Source organism: Pleuronectes platessa, chromosome 3, assembly GCF_947347685.1.
Source record: "Pleuronectes platessa chromosome 3, fPlePla1.1, whole genome shotgun sequence".
NCBI classification, from domain to species: domain Eukaryota; kingdom Metazoa; phylum Chordata; class Actinopteri; order Pleuronectiformes; family Pleuronectidae; genus Pleuronectes; species Pleuronectes platessa.
The window spans coordinates 4,600,461-4,621,510 of record NC_070628.1 but is presented as its reverse complement, the minus strand read 5'-3'; the positions used below and the strand labels follow the sequence as shown (position 1 = coordinate 4,621,510).

At 41.6% G+C, this 21,050-nt stretch overlaps 3 protein-coding genes across 3 annotated transcripts; 1 reads left to right on the top strand and 2 right to left on the bottom strand.

Moving 5' to 3' along the window:
• Positions 1–7,689: 7,689 nt before the first annotated feature.
• On the bottom strand, positions 7,690–8,496 carry LOC128437559 (olfactory receptor 10P1-like). The gene has a single exon (XM_053419769.1). The coding sequence runs from the start codon at positions 8,494–8,496 to the stop codon at positions 7,690–7,692; it is 807 nt and encodes a 268-aa protein (XP_053275744.1).
• A 4,054-nt stretch (positions 8,497–12,550) lies between these two features.
• On the top strand, positions 12,551–14,240 carry LOC128437558 (G-protein coupled receptor 4-like). The gene is made up of 3 exons (XM_053419767.1): positions 12,551–12,582; positions 12,699–13,095; positions 13,710–14,240. The coding sequence occupies exons 1-3, from the start codon at positions 12,551–12,553 to the stop codon at positions 14,238–14,240; spliced, it is 960 nt and encodes a 319-aa protein (XP_053275742.1).
• Positions 14,241–15,056: 816 nt separating this feature from the next.
• Positions 15,057–17,929, bottom strand: LOC128436846 (uncharacterized). The gene is made up of 4 exons (XM_053418736.1): positions 17,794–17,929; positions 17,278–17,508; positions 16,361–16,625; positions 15,057–15,960 (listed from the first exon to the last, which is right to left on the bottom strand). Exons 2-4 carry the CDS (start codon positions 17,304–17,306, stop codon positions 15,289–15,291), a joined length of 966 nt encoding a protein of 321 aa, XP_053274711.1. The 5' UTR covers positions 17,307–17,508; positions 17,794–17,929; the 3' UTR covers positions 15,057–15,288.
• Between the last annotated feature and the right edge of the window lie 3,121 nt (positions 17,930–21,050).

Sequence of the window (21,050 nt, the reverse complement as noted above, 5' to 3'; positions counted from 1 at the left end):
CTCTAGAGAGATACGGGAAACGACTAAAATCAGAATCTTTAACTCCAACGTAAAATCCGTCCTGCTCTATGGGGTAGAGACATGGAGAATCAATAAGATCACAATAAATAAAGTGCAAACCTTCATAAACAAATGTCTCAGAAGAATCCTGAAAATCTACTGGCCAAACAAGGTCAGCAACAACGATCTGTGGACAAGAACAAAACAACCCCCAGCAGCAGACGAAATTGGACGAAGAAGATGGAGATGGATCGGGCACACATTACGCAAACCAGAGTCAAACACCACCAGACAGGCTCTGACCTGGAACCCTCAAGGAAAGAGAAGCAGAGGACGTCCTAAAAACACCTGGCGCCGGGACCTTCAGGCAGACACAAAGAGACTGGGAGGCACCTGGTCGCAGATAGAAAAGAACGCCAGCGACCGTGAACTCTGGAGGTCCCTTGTCGACGGCCTATACCCCAGCAGGGGTGCTACAGGCACTAACTAACTAACTATTCAGTATTCAGTGAGCAACAACTTTAAATAACCTTTGATATTTTATTGGTGAAATTAGTCTTTTAGTTGATTTTACTTAGATTTTCTTTTACTGTATCTGTTTCTATTAAATAATAATAATACATTATTATACACTTGAGAATTGTCGTCAAGAACAGAAGTCATTTTCCTCTTCACCTTGTTTGATCCATCATTGTTTGAAATATCTTCACCACCAAATACAAATATATTTACTGTAAACTGTGAAGATGTTTCCTCAAAACAAGGTGTGGATGTCAAATCAAATCAAATTTTATTTGTATAGCCCATATTCACAAATTACAATTCATCTCATAGGGCTTTAACAGGGTGTGACATCCTCTGTCCTTAACCCTCAGCAAGAGTAAGGAAAAACTACTAAAAACCCTTTTAACAGGGTAAAAATATGTAGAAACCTCAGAGAGAGCCACATGTGAGGGATCCCTCTCCCAGGACGGACAGAAGTGCAATAGATGCCACGTGCAGGAAAACATCATCAATAATCAAAGTCTCTAGCAGCATTTGATGAGGGTAGACATCCCGAAGGACGACCCCAACATGACATGCCAAGCAGTCCCGCTGCAAGCACAGTCCATGCTCAGCAACCATCTAGACCAAGATCCACCATCCAGACCAGACGCCACTCCAGTCCTCAGTCACCGTCCACCGCCGCCCACCAGGACCCATCACGAGCCACCACCGCGAACCTGATCCACCGCCCGTGCCCAATGCCAACGCGACACAGGGTCCGCCACCAGCACCATGATCAGCCCACATGATTCAGAATCCGCCACACTGGATCCAACACCGCGACCCCCGGTGCACGATCCACAAACCGCAATCCATGATGCGGCCACAGAGGCCCTGGATCTGCGGGTGATAAAGCAAAGGGATTCCGGGGAAGGGGGATAGGGATGGAGAAGAGGAAGGAGAAGCTGGAAAGAGAAGCTCCGTGTGTCATGTGTCTTAAAATAGAACAAGTAACGTTCTGGCGCACTAATTAGCTCTAACTATAAGCTTTATCAAAAAGGAAGGTTTTGAGCCTACTTTTAAACGAAAAGATGGTGACTGCCTCCCGAACTGAAAGTGGTAGATTATTCCACAGCCGAGGGGCTTGATGGCTAAAAGCTCTGGCTCCTACTCTACTTTTAGAGAATTTAGGGACGACAAGTAGGCTTGAATTCTGGGAGCGGAGTGCTCTAGCGGGTTTATAAGGTACTAACAGCTCTTTAAGGTAAAAAGGCGCTATATTATTAAGGGCCTTGAAGGTGAGGAGGAGAATTTTAAATTCTATTCTAGATTTAACTGGAAGCCAGTGTAGCGATGCTAATACTGGAGAAATGTGCTCTCTTCTCTTTGTTCTCGTCAGGACACGTGCTGCGGCATTTTGGACAAGCTGTAGAGTCTTTAACGACTTACTGCTGGAGCCTGATAATAATGAATTACAATAGTCCAGTCTCGATGTAACAAAGGCGTGGACTAGTTTTTCTGCATCTTTTTGTGAAAGGACATGTCTAATTTTTGAAATATTACGCAAGTGGAAAAAAGCGGTCCTAGAAATTTGTTTTAAGTGACTATTAAAGGATAAATCAGAATCGAAGATCACTCCTAAGTTCCTGACTGTTTCATTGGAAGCAAGGGCAATGTCGTCTAGCGCAGCTATATCATTAGATAATGCGTCTCTAAGGTGTTTGGGGCCAAGTATTATAACCTCTGTTTTGTCTGAGTTTAATAAGAGAAAATTGCGGGTCATCCAGGTTTTTATGTCCTTGAGACATGCTCGAAGTTTAGTTAATTGATTACTTTGTTCAGGTTTTATTGACAAATATAACTGGGTGTCATCCGCATAGCAGTGGAAATTTACCACTGCTATGCGGTGCTTCCGGATGTGCAGGAAGATTAAAACTTTAAAACATTCAAGTACATGTATGTTAATGTAATGTGTGATTTTGTTCACTAGCCCATATCTGTTGATGTCAATGCTATCACTAAAAGTAAACTTTAAAAATGCAAAGGCAGTGGAAACCAAGCTTGGAATCAGCGGAGCCAACAAACGCTTTAACCATTTGTTCTCAGTCCAGTTTGTTATGGCTGATCTTTCCTTTCACAGGGATTCATCTGAAAAAGTCCTTGAGGCCTGAATTCCACGGTTTGACTTTCGATTTGAGAGATTCAACGAACATAAGTCCAAATTATGATTTTAACGTACACAAATTGTAAACAAAGTAATCACAGCCATCAACGAAACAAATCATCCAACAATAAAATCACGTGACCAATCGTTACCAATCACTGTTTTCACAATAATACATTTAATTTAAGAAAACGATATTAACCAATAATAACAGACCATAACAAATCTAATAATGTTGCTACTTTCATTCTACTTCAGTAATTCTGCTTTCAGGCTACTGAAGTCTTTAGGTTATTGATTGCTGTTGTTGTTCATGGATATTAATGTATTTATCCTTATTTATTCATATGAATGGGTGGGACAAAGTTGTCTGAAGGTGAAAAATGAAATATCCCTCGACTACATTCATGGCTCCTACACCATTCATATAAGACACAACCTTGCACTGGTCGTAGAGTAGGTAGTAGTAGATCCAGGTATACATGTATACATGTGTTGTAGTTGATATCAGGCAGGAATAGACCTGCTAACGGCCTGAGCTAACAATATCTGAATGTGTCAGATTGCTTGGCTCTCACTGACTTACAGTAGACTAACTTTAGCCTCATGGCCTTACTAGGTTTCAGCACCTTTGTGAGGCAGATGCCATCAAGTCTTGTGACATAATGTGAGATATAGCTGAGGACTGTCTCGGCGCTCAAACACTCCCAGTACTCCAGGGGCTGGGTACGAGTCAGATCGGGCCCCTGTCAGACCAGTTGAACCAGCTCGGCTCCAGGAAACAGACAAAACAGATGTGCAGTTTTTCAAAGAGCGTAAAGAAATGAGAGGAAAGCTTGAGGCTGGACACTCAGCTGTTGGCTCATTTGGGTTCGTTCACACAATGGTATAGATGCAGCTAAAAGCTAATGGAGGCAACTGCACCTTCATGGAGGTTTTTTTTAGTCCACACAACAAACTACAGCCTTCTTCTTCTCCGGGGGAACAAGGCTCCAGGAATGGGAGATCTATGTGGGGCTCGAGAAACAAAGTTATGTGTATTTTGAAAGAATATAGTTTAAACTTTGGGGGAAATGCTCATTTGTGCATTAGAGGTGTCACAAGTAATGTTATCTTTGGTCAGAGCAAAACCCTGCCTTCTCCATGTTAGCGGGTGGGACATGGGCCAAATTTAAAGCCAAAACATAAAATAATAGTTTCTCTGATAGTCATTTAAGCCGTTCGATGTGTGTCCGCCAAGTTGGTTTTAATATAATTTTCATACTACAAAAATGGGGTAAAACATCATGAATGACAGCTGAGACTGACTCGCAATTGGTCGAACAATTCAGGATTTAGATATCATATCATAGTTTTGCTTCATTTCTGGATGGTGGGAGAAAGTGGAAGTCTGTCGTCCATCTTCATAAACAAACTATGATTCATACCAATAAGAGAAAACACAAAGACTTCATCAGTTTTATGACTTTTGTGTGAATGTAACACAACACACAACCATCCCAGAGAGAGCCAGGGATGTTAATTCAGTTCTATGTGTATCCCTCTGGCTTCCCTCAGGACGGACGTTTCCTCTTTTAACTCTCCTCCCTACAAAGCATTCTGTTGTGTCCCGGTTCAGAACAACTCAGTAGTGAAATACCTCATGACCTGAGACACATGACTGCACACAAACACACACACCGATTCTGTCCCCTCAACTGTCTTTGTGTAATTGTGTGAGGCGAAAACAGAGTAACGTGACGAGACAAGAATCAACGTTGCCCTGCCCGGAGCCACCGAGTGTTTCATCTTTCAAAAGTGTCTCCAACAGAAACCGGATTCCACTTGCACATGAACCCACTCTGGATTCTTAAGGTCACTTGTCTCACATGGGGATGAACCACATGAGAAGCCGGTTCTCCCTCTCCCAACACACTGCTCATACCTCTCACCATAGTCAGTCATCATATGTCAGATGTCATTATCCATGCAGAAGGAGCACGATACAGCAATTACAGGTCTGACCACAGATGATATGAAGTTTGAGAGATCCACAAACAGTAGAGGAAAGTTCTGAAATGTTTTTTTTTTCCACCAATAAAAGAAACGCATCTCCACAGACTAATAATTAAAGGATTTTCCCTTCTTACAAAACCTGACATTTTGCAGAGCAGCTTAAAACAAGTGGATCATACGTTGGATCATATCACAAGTGGGTATGCAAAAGTTGAAGCGCACACAGATGTACATAATGACGTGTTGATTTTATTTCTAAAAAACAAATATCTACCTATTAAAACCCTTCGGGAGCTTATGCTGTCGGACTTATGAACGTGCCACAAAATAATGTTTTTAACTCTTATGTGTTATTAATTATTAGATGCTATCAGATATTTCCTGCTTCACAATCGCACCGGAGAAAAACACGTTTCTTTACAAAGTGCAGTGGAGCAGCTGGATGTTACACAGTCCTCAGTGGTACGTTAACAGAAGAGTTATTCAGTCAGAGCTTCTCCCACATTCATGAGGAAGTGACTTGAATAACAAAATAATAACAATTGTTTTCTGTTTTGATTAATGAATGGATCTTCAATCTATTAACTGTCAGAAATAGTAGAAATACAATTTAAATTTCCCCACATCCCTCAGTGACACCTTCAGATTTATTTATTATGTTGGACCAACAGTCAGAAATGCAAAGTTATTCATTTCACTGTTGTGTACGTAAAGAAAGTATTAAATCTCACTTTTTGAGTTGATTAATGTGCTTTTGTTTATCACCTATATAATGAATCAGTGCAGGTCAAAGGTCAATAGTTATCAGTCATGTGTGTAAATCCCATGTTGTCTGATTCTTTTTGACCTCACGTTCTGCTGAGTGTCGCTGATGTTGTGACTAAACGTCCTGTAAACACGAGGCAGCGCAGAATGTTACTTGTAAGTTAAATTTAATCTAATATTCCTTTGAAAGGTCAAATATGCAGCCTAAAACATTTAACTTCTCTGTTTTCCATGTGAGTTTCAGCTCAGTGATTTACTGCTGGTACTTGAATACTTGAAAACCTCTAAACATCTTCGAGCGGAGTCACGTTGACTCTGTGACGTCAGCGTTTCTTCTTCCTTGTACGTGAAACTTTTAGTTTCGAGTGAGCGACGCAGCCAGGAGAGAAAGGTGTTATTTATTTGTAAAATTAAATATATTAAAATCTGAATTCATGTGTTCGGATCAAGAATTCAGTTTGATTATTATTTGAGTGTATAATCGTTAAAGTTTACACGTTGAAAATCTCCTTCGCTCAATGACTACAATGACAAAACTGCACTTAGCAGCGCGTATGTCAGGATCACAACCATTTCATGTTCATGTATGTTTTGTTTGGTGTATTTGACAGTTGTTGTTATTCCAGGTCAAATCCAGGATCTCTCTGTCTCTCTGATTTCCATAATTCAAATTTAAATGAGTCGATGTAGAAAAACAGAAACAGTCGAGAGAGAGAGAGTGATGATTTGGATCAAGACAAAGCAGAGCTACACCCCAGTATCAGGAGTTGTGTGTTAGTTATGGTATTTTATAAACACTTAATTGGAAGTTTATTAGGTACACTTATTTTAATGCAGTGTAATAACACTGTACTCTCTTTTCCACACCTCAGAAACTGTCTGAACACAGACATCACGACCCTCAGTAGAGTACGAGGTGTTCATAATAAACTGCCAACTGAGAATACTTCGGCGAGGATGAAACTTTACTGGACAAAACATTGATATAATATGTGCTGGTAACATGAATTCATAATTATCATACATTGCATTTCGTGTCTAAACTGGTGTTTGTATTTCCAAACAGTTTCTAGATGTTTTGATTATGTGTAACCATGAATTATGATTCAGAGACACTTTTATTTGACACTGAATTGAGTTAGTTGGCTGTTGAGATGAAAATCATATTGAATGTGTTTTGTTCAACACATGATTTCATGTATTTTCATGTGTTTTCAGCTGTTGAACAGCCTCTTCAGTCATGATGCTGTGTCTGGTCCCCGAACACAGAATGAGAACTGTGGGACCTTTGTGTTTAAAGCCATATGAACAACACAGAGAACAAAGTGTTTATCAGAGTCAATTACCTTCATCTTTTTTTATATTTACACATCTGATGTTCATAGAAATCCAAAAAGTCACTGGAATGATTCTTTTACTTTTCTAACAATAGTTTTCTCTCTTTAAATTGCTACTGCCTGACTTGTTCTCTATTTGACTACAAATCCAATTTGTACGACAAACTGGGATGTTTGTATGAATTATTAAATAAAAAAATTGAAACATATGTAAAGTTTGTTATTGCATTAATTGTTTTAAAAGTTATATTTTCCAATCCTGCACATGCTCATTACAGAAACAGCGACACAAACACAATGTTGTAGCCTATTACTGTTGCATATTTTCTAAATAATGAATGTTGTTGTGGACGTACAATCAATGTTGAGTAGCTTCCTTTTTTATATCGACTCCTTATCACACATATAACATCAGTTGCACAAATTTAAAGATCAAGGATACAAATTTTCAAATTTCTGGTTTGCAAACAAGCATTTACACACACATGCAGAAACTAACTGTACTAATTTCAACTTTTGAATATTCTCAAAAGTAACTAGAAGATCTCATACCTCCACCAAGGCCGAACAATCAGAAACATGTCAAGTTCTTTAGTAAAAATTATAAATGAAAAGGAAAGTAAAGCCCCACCCATCTACACAAATTCAGGCAGTTGATCCTGCCAACTAACTAACAAACAAACAAACGCTGATGACAATGCTCCATGACAAAGCTGCATCTTCCATTATTTATCTCGAAACTGGCGGGAAAATGTTTTTCTAATTTGTCCTGCGACACTTTCATAAAGAACCCAAATATTTTTTATACCTCTCAAAATAACGTAAGACAACTCTAACTTGATGACCTCAGTCAGACCGCATCGTTTGCAGGTAGCATATGATCTAAACGCTGCAAAGAAATAAAGTAAATATTTAATATATCTCTGTGGTTCACGAGCGTCTCTAAGCCGTGGTGACAGTCTTCGTCTCGGCAGCAGAGCCGCGGCGACACGGCAGCTTCTTGGTTCGCTTCATATAATACAGCGGCTGAGCCACGCTGCTCAGAGACAGAACTGTGTAGGTCACACTGGTGAGGGCTGAGTAGGGACCCAGCAGACTGGGAAGTGACGCCCTCAGCAGGTATTCACAGAACGAGGGGGAGTAGTGGACGATGACCAGCACAAAGGAGGTGAGCACTATCTTGAACGCGCGTCTCTTCATAGGGTGGAGCTCCTTCCCGCCGGGCCCTGTCTGGCGGAGGGACCTGAGAATCAGCACGCTGCAGGTGGAGATGATCGCGATGACACAACACAGGAGCACCATGATCACCTTCCACCGCAGGGGTCTGGAGTATTTCATCAGCAGGCAAGAGAGAGCTGTGACCACGTTCACCACGAAGCACATAGACAGCCTCAGCCTGGGAACCTTGAGCCGGAGGAAGACCAGCGGGTGGCAGACCGCGATGTAGCTGTCCAGACTCAGGAGGCAGAGCAGGAGCGGCCCTCCGGCTTGACTCAAACTCCAAGCCACGAAGTTGGCCGACTCCACTGATGGAAGCCACAAGAACCGGATGTACTCAGAGAGGATTATAAAGCAGAAGAACAAGTCGAATATGGCCAGCTGGAGGGTGAAGATCTCGGAGGTGCAGCAGATGCCAGGTTTGAACAGCAGGAGGCTGATGACCAGAGCGTTGGCAGGAATTGCAAGTGGAGGCACGATGATGATCGTGGGCAGGTAGCAGTACAAGATCTCCAGGAACAGGATCTTCATGTTCACGGTTACGTTACCGGAGACGTGTGTCATATTTGAGGTTGAGTTGAATTCCTCTGTTGAATATCTGTAAAATAAAACAACAGGCAGAACTTTATCGTTTGATGAAGGTGATCACCGGGTGTTTCGTTCTAAATGCTCCACGTTCAGGTAACGTACAGCATCTGATCCTGTTTTAAAGGGGACATATTATGAAAATTCCACTTTTGTAGTGCTTCTACATGTTAATTTGGGTATCTGGCATGTCTACTGTCCCAAAAACTCTGGAAAAAAACAACTCCGATTTGTTGTGGTTCCTAAATGTCAGAAACGATACACTAGAGTACGTTGAATGGGATTACGACCAAAATAAACGTCATAGTCACACCATGCCCATGTAGGGAGTCTCGCTACATGGCCCGGTTAGCTCGCGAGCTAACGCTAGCCGGGGAGCCGGGCTCGCAAGCCAGCACCCTAAGGGCTCCCCCGGCTAAGGGAGCCCGGCTCCCAAGCTTGCGTAAGCTCGCGAGCTAACCGGGCCGGTGGAGCCTGGCTAGCGTTAGCTCGCTGCTGCTACCCGCCAGACATTTAAGTGGCCGCATAAACAAGGGACCAACGGGACACCTCTAAACGTTGACTCAACAGTGTGGAAGGATGCTGCTGCTGCGCCAGCTCAAGCTCCCATTGCTCCCACTGCTCCCACTGCCCCCACTGCGGGGCTGTGCTGGGGAGCTGGGGCTCTCGCAGCCAGGCTTCGGCCCACCTGACTCTGTTTCAAAACGATATGGTTGCAAGATTGTATCTTCGTCTCCAGTAGCCATATTTCTATAGAGGTAATGGATAGCTAAAAATCTGGGTGCTTGTATCTCGGGAAGGAGGGAGGGGGGGTGAGGGGGGGCGGGGCACTCAAAACAGCTCAATCTGAGGAGGGCTGTTTTAGACAGGGTAAAAAGGTGCTGTTTAAAATGATCCTTGTGGCATTTTGACCAAAATATGTTACAGACATTTCATTAAGACCCCAAGGAACCATATCAACTTGTGGTAAAATGGGCATAATATGTCCCCTTTAAGGTCGAGTTTGCAAAAATGAAGGCAAAATGTCTTGGATACAGGAGCTGCCATCTTGTGTTGACTGCAGATGTGATCGTGGTGTGAAGCCAAATACACTCAACTTTTCAGCCTCTTTTCACTCCTTGTTTTGTTTTTTGTTGGAACGTATTTGCTAAAGATAGAATGTTGTCGATGTAGAAACCAAAATTAAAACCACACAACCTTGTTCTGCTCCATGTATCAACAAATAAATGCTTAGACTTGATCCAGAAGAGGAAAATGTTGAAAACTGCTCACAAAGTTCAAGAAAGTGAAGAAATATTGGATTATGTGATGTTACCTGATCCACTCGACCTCCATCCGTCCAGGTTTCGTGGTTATTATCTAAACAAGCAAACAGACGGGTGAAAACATAACCTCCAGACATAACATCAGATTATTTGTCTTGTACCAGGTGTTTAACTCGATGCAAATTCACTTTGATGCCTCACATTCAAATCATGAGTTACTTTAGCTCAGAGTTTATTCTGTGCGGTTGAGTTTTACAGAGTTTTTCTTTTATCTTTGAGTATTCATGATGTTTTTCGGAGAGAAGCTCGGCCGCTCTCTTGATCAAATGACACGGTGGCGTGTGATCTGTTCGGTCGAACCACAGTCTGTGTTGACTCTGACTCTGCAGCTGAGGATTCTGGGAATTCAGTCTAGCGTCCAACTTCTTTAACACCAACCTTTCCAGTTGTTTTCCCTGACGCGTCTTTCAGAAGCCTGTCGGTAAAATCAGGTAAATTTACATCGTCATGTCAGAAACAGACGTATATTCCGGATCAGGAGTTTTTCCAGATCTTCAGAGTTTAAGACTCAACATGTTCAAACCCACGACTCGGCAGCAGGTGGAGATCATTAAACATCTGGTGCATCATCACGACATTAAGTCGTAGTCTAAGAAACTGTGGGATCTTCCACGGGAAATAAAAACTACTGTGAGTCTGAAGTATATCAGATTATTACTAACAATCGCTTAGGGCGTATAAACATTTGTGAAAGAACCACTTCCTTTGAACAGAAAGATGATCTAAGCTTCTTTCCTCTAAAACATTTTAGCTGCACTTAATATTCACATGTTCACATCTTTTATCTTTTAGACTCAATCATTGTAACTAATGTATTTTTTGCATTTATTTAGAAAATAAAACAACTGAAAGAAAAAAAGCCAGACGAAAATTAATAATAAGAGGCTATTTTTTAAATACTTAAATTATTTTCTTCTATTATTAAAGTGACAGAATTTCTTTTGCAGAAGTCACTTAAGCAGCAGCATCGATGTTCTGCCCTTTGTATTATAGTTATCATCCAGATCCACATTCATATTGTATAATTACTTTTTATTGAAGTCCATTTCTCTTAGATTTCTCCTCTTTGCAGCTGCAACACAGCAAATTTCCCTTTTGAAGGATTTTCTTTCTCTTATCTTAAGATTTAGTTTCATGAACCCGTGCATTTAACTCAAAAGAAACATTTAACGTTCAAGTCAATAAAAACACATTCCTTCAGAGCAACATTTACAATCACTGTACCTGTTACACACCGTGGCGTTGGTCACCGGGCAGAGATGAGATCGGTTCAGACGCAGACAAACACCTGAAACTTTTCCTCAACTACTCGTCTATATGTGGATTGATCCATGTAAATTCAAAGTTGTGTGTGTTTTTAGACCCGGTGCATAAGGACAGCATCATCTGCATTTTGTGACACCACCCAATTTAACTAATCCCTGGACATGAGGCGCATCCTCACATCCTGTAACAAAGTGATCTTTACATCATCGCTGACTGTCGCTTTGGTTTTAAATGAACAAACACCAAAGAGCCGGGAGATAGAAATCCAGAACCACTGATTTAACCACAATAATCTATTGAATCTTGTCATTGATTTGGTTCAATTCATTTGCCTGCTACATTCTTCTTAAAACTGGATATTCCCTTTTTTTACTAATATAACATGACCTGAAATCTCTCTATATCAATTTCTATTCATCTTTTTATTGTATTAAAAGCACTTGGGATTTTATTGGACTTTTGTTATATAATTTGTGTCAATGTCTGAAATGCAGTAATTGTATGTTTTACTTAATTAAAGTAATGGTTAGGCTCTGAGAACACAGAATCCTGCGTTTCCCATAATGCAACTGGAGGGTCTTTATGGTAAATGCCCTTGTCGGATGTTTGTAGTGCAGATTTCCTCATAACAAGGTTACTTATACATAGATTTTCTTTTCCTCAACCGCTCTAACAGTCCGAGTGGGACCACAGGACCGGGAACATGCTGATGTGTGTGAAATGTGTCGGCTGAAAAGTGCCAAACCGACAACACCTTGTATGAACGCGGGTGTTTGTCTTGACTTTGCCCCTCAGGGTTTTTCTCTCTCCACCCTGAACACAGCCGGGGCCCGTTAGTAACACCTTGCATTCGATTTCTCATGTTCAATCGGTCTTACCTTGCATCAGCTGTTTACTGAACAGTTGCATCAGTTCTCGGCTGCAGGGCGGCTGCAGATAAAGCCTCCATAGGATCAGACCTGGGATCAGCTTACTCTTTTTACACCCTGGCATTAAGCATAAATAAGAAAAAGTAACTTCAGCAGGTGTTCTGGGGAAGATATACGATAAATGTATTTTTGTAACTCAGCAACTCAGAAAACGACTTTGTGCACAAGAGACACGTCTTTGCACAAAAGCAATTACTGACGTCCTGCAGGCAAAGACCTTCTTTCATTTACTCAAAAACTGAGGCAATTAAATCAGTAACGTTTACCCATGTGGCATCTTTAACTTCTACTTCTACACAGGAGCGATGCCAACCGAACTGTCCAATCACTGAAGACATCTGAGCGGCTCTGTTTAACACAACTGTCCAATCGCAGTTCAGGTCAGACACAATATTGATACCCATTATCGCTCAGACTGGTCCGATCCGAAAGGGGCCTCAGTCCCAGTGGGTGGTCCTTTAAAAGCCACTGGTCCTGACGATGTGGGGCCACATGCAGAAGGTCCCCACATGGTGCTGCTCAGTCAGACTGCAGGACCCCGTAAACCCTGTTGAGGTGAGAAGATGAAATCCCCTTTCTGACAGCACGGTTCAGAACTAGTATTCCATCTTCTGTCTTTTCCTTCCAGCCTCTTCTCCCTGCATCCGCCGACAATGTTCAACTCCACCTGGAGTCCCAGCGGCAACTTCTCCACCACCCCCGGCGCCCCCGGTGGACCTCCGCCATGGTACCAGTACCACATGTGTTCAGTGGCCCCTTACGGCTACGTGTTCTACTTCATGGTCAAGATTTTGAACCTGTTCGTGGGGACGCCCTGTAACATCCTGGTCATCTGGCAGATCCACTCGAAGAAGAGCGACGCCTCCACCTCGGACACCTTCATCTTAAACCTGGCCATCCTGGACGCCTTCTTCTGCCTGATGACCCCCTTAGATATGATCAACCGCCTGCTGCTGGGGGACAGCAACTTCTGGTTCTATCTGAGATTCACTTACGGGGTCAAAGATATAGCGCCGCTCTTTCTGGTGAGTAATTGTTCCCAATACTTCAGAGTTTATAGAGAAGCCATAAGGGTATATATTGTATTTCTGTACAACATCCATTTCTATTGCTATTTTAGATTTAATAGAGCTCATAAAACTCAAAACTCATATGAGTGTGTCTGAATTGAATATGAATCTCATCTTTTGAGATTAATTTATTCTTTTGTTAAATAGAAATCTCATCAAGGTATTTCAGGAACTTAAACGTAAATAAATAATAATAATCTTAATAATTTAATGAGTAATTAAGTAATTTCGTCTGTTTATCTCCCTGTGGGATTTAAAGAAAGAGTCACTGACACCGTTATTGTTCCGGGGATTCCCTTCCATTCAACATTTTAATAAAAGAAAAAGTAAAGAAGATCACGAATGGATATTTACAAATAAATTAAAGCAGAATTACAGTTTTTTCTGCCCAGATTGAAAAATACCACAAATGCCTCAAATAGATTATTCTTATTTTTAGTGCACTTTCTGTAGTTCAGTGTTAATTTTAAATTCTTCTCCACTCGTTTAGATTAAAGTCACTGAATCTGAAATAGGTAGAAATAGATCAAACAGTAAGGTCCCACTCCTTCACTGCTCTGCCTCCCCAGGTGTGTATCTGCCTCGACCGCTACATTGCTGTGGTCCACCCGGTGCTGTTCACCAGCGTCCGGGACAACAAGATCCGCATCGGCGTCTCCGTGGCCGTGTGGGGCTTCACGCTGGCGTACGGCGTCGCCAAAAGCCTCCTGGACGTCGTGAAGGCCAGCGGCATCTTCAGCGGAGTCATCCTCTTCGCCTTCGCAGTCATGGTCTTCTGCAACATCTCCATCATCTGGGTGCTGCGGCGCTCCGTGGCCGGCAAGGAGGTGATGCACCCGGTGAAGAAGAGGGCCTTCAAGACCGTGCTGAACATCCTGGTCATCATCGTGGTCAACTACCTGCCTCCTGTGGCGCTCATGCCCTTCGTGGCGTACTACACGCTGGTGCAGTACCGCTGCCACGTCAGCACCAGCGTGTTCGCCCTCATGGACCTGAGCTGCAGCCTGGAGCCTCTCCTCTACATCACCAAGATGGAGCTCAAGGAGATCAAGTGTTGCGGGCGGAGTCTGTCCGAAAAGCCCGAGGAGGTCAGGGTGTAGGAGTCAAACCACCAATCACGAATAAATGAATACTGAGCTGGACAAAACCAGAACGCAGTCTCTACGACATCTGGTTCAAACTGACTCTTTCTTGTCAGTTTCTTGAACATTACATCATTAATTTATCATTTGCAGTGGGAGTAAATTGTCGTGGAATATATTTAAACACATAAGTTGTAAATCTATTAAATATGTTAAAGTAAACATTGTAAAACTAGTTAAAGATGGATTGAAAAAAAGCTCTAACTCATATTTGTTTGCTGCGTTTCCTCACCTCTTTGCAGATTTTGCAGAATCCAAATGTGTTTCCTATAAAGTAGAAACTGTGAGAATAATGTTTCCAGTAAAATAACCATTTGAAAATAAATCCTTTTATGGTTTGTAATCTTTTGTCTGTGAAATTGTGTCTCCCTGCCTTAAAAGCTTTAAATGCACTTATTTAAACTTACGTGGTTATTAACGTGTAAACGTATACGATTTAAAGATTCTTTCTTGACTGGTGTTTAACGTTGTCTCCACCTGAAACCAGCAGCTGGTTCCCAGAACATCCTAGGAGAAGTTTAAGAAAATGGTTTTCAAAGATCATTGAGAATAATGAAAGTAGATGAGGACTCTGGTTTAAGTGGATATTCCAAGAGAGACTCATTAACTCGTTCACATCTTGAGTCCACGTTAATGACGGCCCGGAGCGGTGGCTGGTGCACAGAGCACTGATTAATCAATTAGTCCTTTAATAAGCCTCATCATGGGAAACACACTGTGGGACCAATTAGCATGAATGTAATGAGCGGCCACATTTTTTCATTGTCCACATCATAAATACACAACACACTTTAATAGGTAAAGAACACAGATAAACAGCATATTTATTCTGATAAGAAACTTGCTGCACACGTTGTTGAAAAGATTTGAAGTTAAGAATTAACTTTGTGACTTGGCCTCCACCAAGAAGGTTAAGTTTTCACCCTTTGTTTGTTTCTTTTTAATAAAAATAACACAAAAACAACTGAACAGACTGTTTCACGGGGGTACATGAGTAGGAATCGTTTTAATCCCGAGTCATTTTGCTGTGCATCTCCTTCAGACCTTCCAGGCTGGCTTCAGGTCCGTCCTCTGAGCTCACGTACCCAGGGTATGTGGGGTAGAACTGGGGCGTTCTAGGTTCAGTGAGGTCACCTGCTGCCATTGATGATGGAGGGGAAAACAGTGGCATCAACTTGGCATGTGCATAGTCAATCTCAAAACCCTCGAAAATAAGCCCCACCCCAGAGGCACCCAGCCCCTCCTCCAGAAGTCGGGACACCTTCTGAGTCGCCAGCACCAATCCTTCATAATCCGTTTTTTCTAATCTGAATATATCAGAGGTCAAAGGTCGGCGTGGGACCAGCACAGTGAGTCCAGGGGAGTTGGGGAAAGGCGTGAGGAAGGCCACATGACCCTCGTCCTCCCACACGCGCCACTGCTGCTCCTCCCCACGCACGATGCGCGAGAACAGCCCGGGGTGAGCCGGGTCGGCCCCGAGGAAGGTCAGATTGGGGGGGGCGTCCGGAGACGGGAGTTTGGCTCGAATCTTGGTTTGGATTTCAGTAAGGCTGGAGTCGGTCCACCTGGGGGCTGTCTTAGACGTGCAGTAGCCCGGGTCCTGGGCGTTGTGCTCCTCCTCTCCGGCCAGGTGAGGGCGCCACTCGTCATCCAGACCATGTAAGGGGAGGACACAAATCTGTGGAAATTAAAATAACATGAAAAATGAAAACAGGAACAAACTGTCACATCCACAGCTCCAGGATTTGAATCTTCATGTCTACTGTGGTTGAAGTTCTGGAGGATGTTGTCATGTGTTGTATAGTGGTCAGCAATATCACCACCCGGTGGACAGGAGTGGAACAGCTTGTTGTAGCCATTTAGAGGCTAAATTTCCTTATTACCGCTGGTCTGCAAGAACCTTTTAGTTCCCTTTTAGAACGTTTCAGGGACTAAAGGATTCCAGTTTTTTTTTTCCCATCATGGCAGAAGTATAACTTTTCAACACATTGGTGCTGGCAAATCAATATTGGCAGTAAAGTAGCTTTAGAATATGATAACCCTTCTACAGGTCTCTGGCTGCACTGTACAGCTCTCACCTGGGCAGGCCTGTCTCTGTGGGGTCTGCTGACCAGCGCACACCTACGAACCCCCAACCTCTCACACAGCAGCTGGGACACGGCTCTCACTCCCAGCAGCCAGGACAGGTACTCCGGCTCCTGCAGGTGGAAGATGCTTCCTCCAGGGCTGCCGGGAGTCAGGCTCTCCAGGATAACGGAGCCCGGGGTCCAGGGCCGTGGGTGGAGGTAGGCCACCAGCCCCTCAGACTCCCAGAGGACATGAAGGGAGGGAGCGGAGGACATTCTGTGGAGCGAGGGGAGAAGATCATAGTGGAAGATTGAAGTGATGATAATAAAGTAATAGTACAAAACAATGTATTTTTATTTTCATTAGGCTATGTAGTGACATAGCTGTATTTTCTAAAATGTTCTGATATTGTCTGATATAATTAAAGCTGCAGTTTATCTTTTATCGTTATTTCATAGTTTTTAAAACAAATATTTGTATTGATTTAATTCCATGCAGACCAGAGGGTTTATATTTACATAACAATAACATTTTATGGATATTTTCTGTATTCCAGTTCTATATGTTTTGTTGTATTTGTAGTTTTCAAATCTTTTTTTGTTTCAAGTTTCCTACTCAATATTGCAGATATTAGACACTGGTTTCTTGAGCTCACTGACACTGATCAAAGCTGAAATCCTTGTTTGAAGATACAAAATAGCAACTAAATAAATGACATGTGAGCCGTATTCCAGAATTGACTGACAGGACTCAGTCAAAGTTAGAATAAAAGTGAAACTCAATTCTTTTAAACGTGAAAATGAAGCTTGTGTGTTAAATTGGCTGTTATTTCAAAGGAGTCTGGCACGTGAGCTCGTGAGATACAGTGGAGTTCCGGGTTGTTTTATTCTTAAATTAACGTTTTTAATTAAAAAAGAACTGAACCGACCTTCTGAGGATGAAGCTTGAAAACAGCATCAAGTTACCAAGTGACAATAAACTGATTTCTTCTTCTCCTCTTCCTCTTTATAGAAAACAGACAAGTTTAAAAACAGAAACATTAAAACTCACACTTCCTCTTTACAGATTCTTCTTCTAGCGTTTGGTAAAACTGTTATAAAGAGCTCTTTACCCCCATCTACTGGACCGGAAGTGTAGCACAGTGGCCCAGAGGATGAAACTACATAGAAACAGAAATACATACATTTATTAATAAATATAGTAGAAATAAATAAACTTTTCATATTAGAAATGTATAATTCAATAGTAGAATTTAGAAACAAATGTGGAAATATGTTTAAAAACAGATGAAAATTGTTACTTTTTCATTTATGCATTAAATTGTTTAAATCTGCATTCATTTAACAATTTACACTTTTTTTAACATACTTATCCCAGTTCTGTATTTATTGTATATACTGTACTTTATATATTATTATTTACAGTACTTCAGTCACATGCTCACAGAAACTGTCTGGCTGCAGTTTGAAGAAGTGACACCAGAGGAAGCTCCTGAGCTGAAGATTAAAAGACAGTGACTCACTACAGGAGACAACATGTTCAACAACCGCTACAACACAAAGGTGCAGCAAAATCTTATCACTCAAATTCCATCTAAACCAACTCATCAGGTTTTCAGCAGAGGTGTGAACTACGTTTGGTTTGTGTTGTCACTTCCTCTTTCTGCAGAATTTCACATTTGTGAGCCCACTCTTCCTCTTTCTCCCGCCCTTGTTTCCAGTTACTATGCCTTGAAATGACTTAGCACACACACACACACACACACACACACACACACACACACACACACACACACACACACATACACACACACACACACACACACACAAACACACAAAAGATCTTGGTCCTCACAATAAAATAAATAGAGAAGGACAGGAAAGAAATAGAGAAGGAATATTTCCCTCTTATGTCGTAACACAAATTTAATGTTGACTGGAATTCTGTTTCCTTCCTGAGTTAAATAATCTACTACACATGACAACAGGAGGAAATAGTAAAGACACTCTGTGGTTTGCATGAGGTCTCACGTGAGGAGACAGTTGAGGTGTGGAGGTAAAAAATGTGTCGCTCCACTTTGTGGCAGTAAATCTGTCGCGCTAATCTGCAGCCTGTGACCCGGGTAATGAGCTCAGCTGCTCAGAGATCCTCTGATCTGAGAGCAGCAGCATCAGCTGAGCTTCAGGGAGATGATTCACTCAGACATGAGGGGCAGACACACGGAGAAACTCAGGAGAGGACACTAAATATACAGACATGTCCTTCTTCAGATGTCATAGGTGGGATCCAACAAAGTTTTCTATGATATAATTAACTCTTTATTTGTTGGTTTTTTTTAAATATACGAGCCAAAACAGGAAACAGTAAAAACACAGAGAGGAATTTAAGCAAGAAATATATATATGTATTTAGACACATCAAGGAATTATTTAGCAAAGGGGTTTATATAGAAAACATTTAATGGATCACAAATGTCAATTTTTATAAGAAGTCCTCATGTACCCGCAAAGTTTATCTGTTAGTTTTGCTGCTGTACATTCAATCTGATGTTAGAAGCAAGAAAAGTACATTTCCAAATACATGTTTGCTGCCATTTACTGGCAAAGAACAAGAAGAAGTGAGGTGATCAGAACATTTACTGACACAGGATGTGATGTAACAAACTTCCTAGGTCATTTTTATTAACCCAGAGGTAAAAGACGGAACTGGGCTCTTCCTTTCTCTGAAGTTGACTCATAAATGTTTAAACCACATGGAGTTTATGGGCGTGTCAAGCTTTAATGGTCACAAATGGCAGGAACTGTGTCATAAAGGTTTCCTGTTTTCAGGTCTTCACACAATAAAACACAGCAACACACATTTTCTCCGTCCCGTCCTTTTTCTTTTGTTCTCACCTACGTTTCCCAAAGAGGAAACAAAACTCTGATCATCTTAAAACCGGTTGAGGGACCAGTGAGGTCTCTGGTGCAGGTTGTTTGAGGTTAATGACCAAAGTGACTCTGATATTAATGTTAGAGTTTCATTCAGTATTCAGTGAGCAACATCTTTAAATAACCTTTGATATTTTATTGGCGAAATTTGTCTTTTAGTTGATTTTACTTAGATTTTCTTTTACTGTATCTATTTCTGTTAAATAATAATATTATATTATTATACACTTGAGAATTATCATCAAGGACAGAGGTCATTTTCCTCTTCACCTGGTTTGGGCGATCATTTTTTGAAATATCTTCACCAGCAAGTACAAATATATTTACTGTAAACTGTGAAAGTGTTTCCTCAAAACAAGGTGTGGATGTGCAGGAAGATTAAAACATTCAAGTACACGTATGTTAATGTAATGTGTGATTTTGTTCACTGACCCATGTTTGTTGATGTCAATGCTATCACTAAAAGTAAACTTTAAAAAAGCAAACACAGTGGAGACCAAGCTTGGAATCAGCGGAGCTTCTGTTTCATAGAAAGGTTGAGTCAACAAACGCTTTAACCATTTGTTCTCAGTCCAGTTTGTTATGGCTGATCTTTCCTTTCACAGGGATTAATCTGAAAAAGTCCTTGAGGCCTGAGTTCCACACTTTGACTTTCGATTTTAGAGATTCATCGAACATGAGTCCAAACGATGATTTAAACGTACACACATTGTGAACAAAGTAATCACAGCCATCAACGAAACAAATTCTTATCCTACTAATACATTTCATTTACAAAAAACATATTCACCACTAAGAACAGACCAGAACAAATCTAATAATGTTACTACTTTCATTCTACTACAGTCTTTCTGCTCTCAGGCTACAAAAGGCTTTAAGTTGCTGATATCTGTTGTTGCTCATGGCTGTTAATGTATTTATCCTTATTTATGCACATGAATAGGTGGGACAAAGTTGTCTGAAAGTGAAAAATATTCCTAAACTACATTCATGGCTCCTACACCATTCATATAAGACACCACCTTGCACTGGTCATAGAGTAGGTAGTAGTAGATCCACCTGTCACGTAGTTGATATCAGGCAGGAATAGACATGCTAACGGCCTGAGCTCACAATATCTGAATGCGTCAGATTGCTTGGCTCTCACTGACTTACGGTAGACTAACTTTAGCCTCATGGCCTTACTAGGTTTCAGCACCTTTGTGAGGCAGATGCCATTAAGTCTTGTGACATAATGTGAGATATAGCCGAGGACTGTCTCAGCCGCCTGCGCTCAAATACTCCCAGTACTCCAGGGGCTGGGTACGAGTCAGATTGGGCCCCCGTCAGACCAGTTGAACCGGCTCGGCTCCAGGAAACAGACAAAACAAATGTGCAGTTTTCAAAGAGCGTAAAGAAATGAGAGGAAAGCTTGAGGCTGGACACTCAGCTGTTGGCTCATTTGGGTTTAGCCAATGGTGTAGACGCAGCTAAAAGCAGATGCAGGCGACTGCACCTTCATGAAGTTTGTTTTTGTCCACACAACAAACTACAGCCTTCTTCTTCTCCGGGGCAACAAGGCTCCAGGGAGGGGAGAAGGCGTTTTCTGTGTGGAGCTCGAGAAACTAAGTTATGTGTATTTGAAAGAATATAGTTTAAATTTTGGGGAAATTCAGGTAATCTTACCTTTGGACAGAGCTATGCTAGTTCCCCATGTTTCATTCTTGCTAGTTAAGCTAACTGGTTCATTTTAGCTTCATAATTAGCGTACATATACATATAATGAAATGCT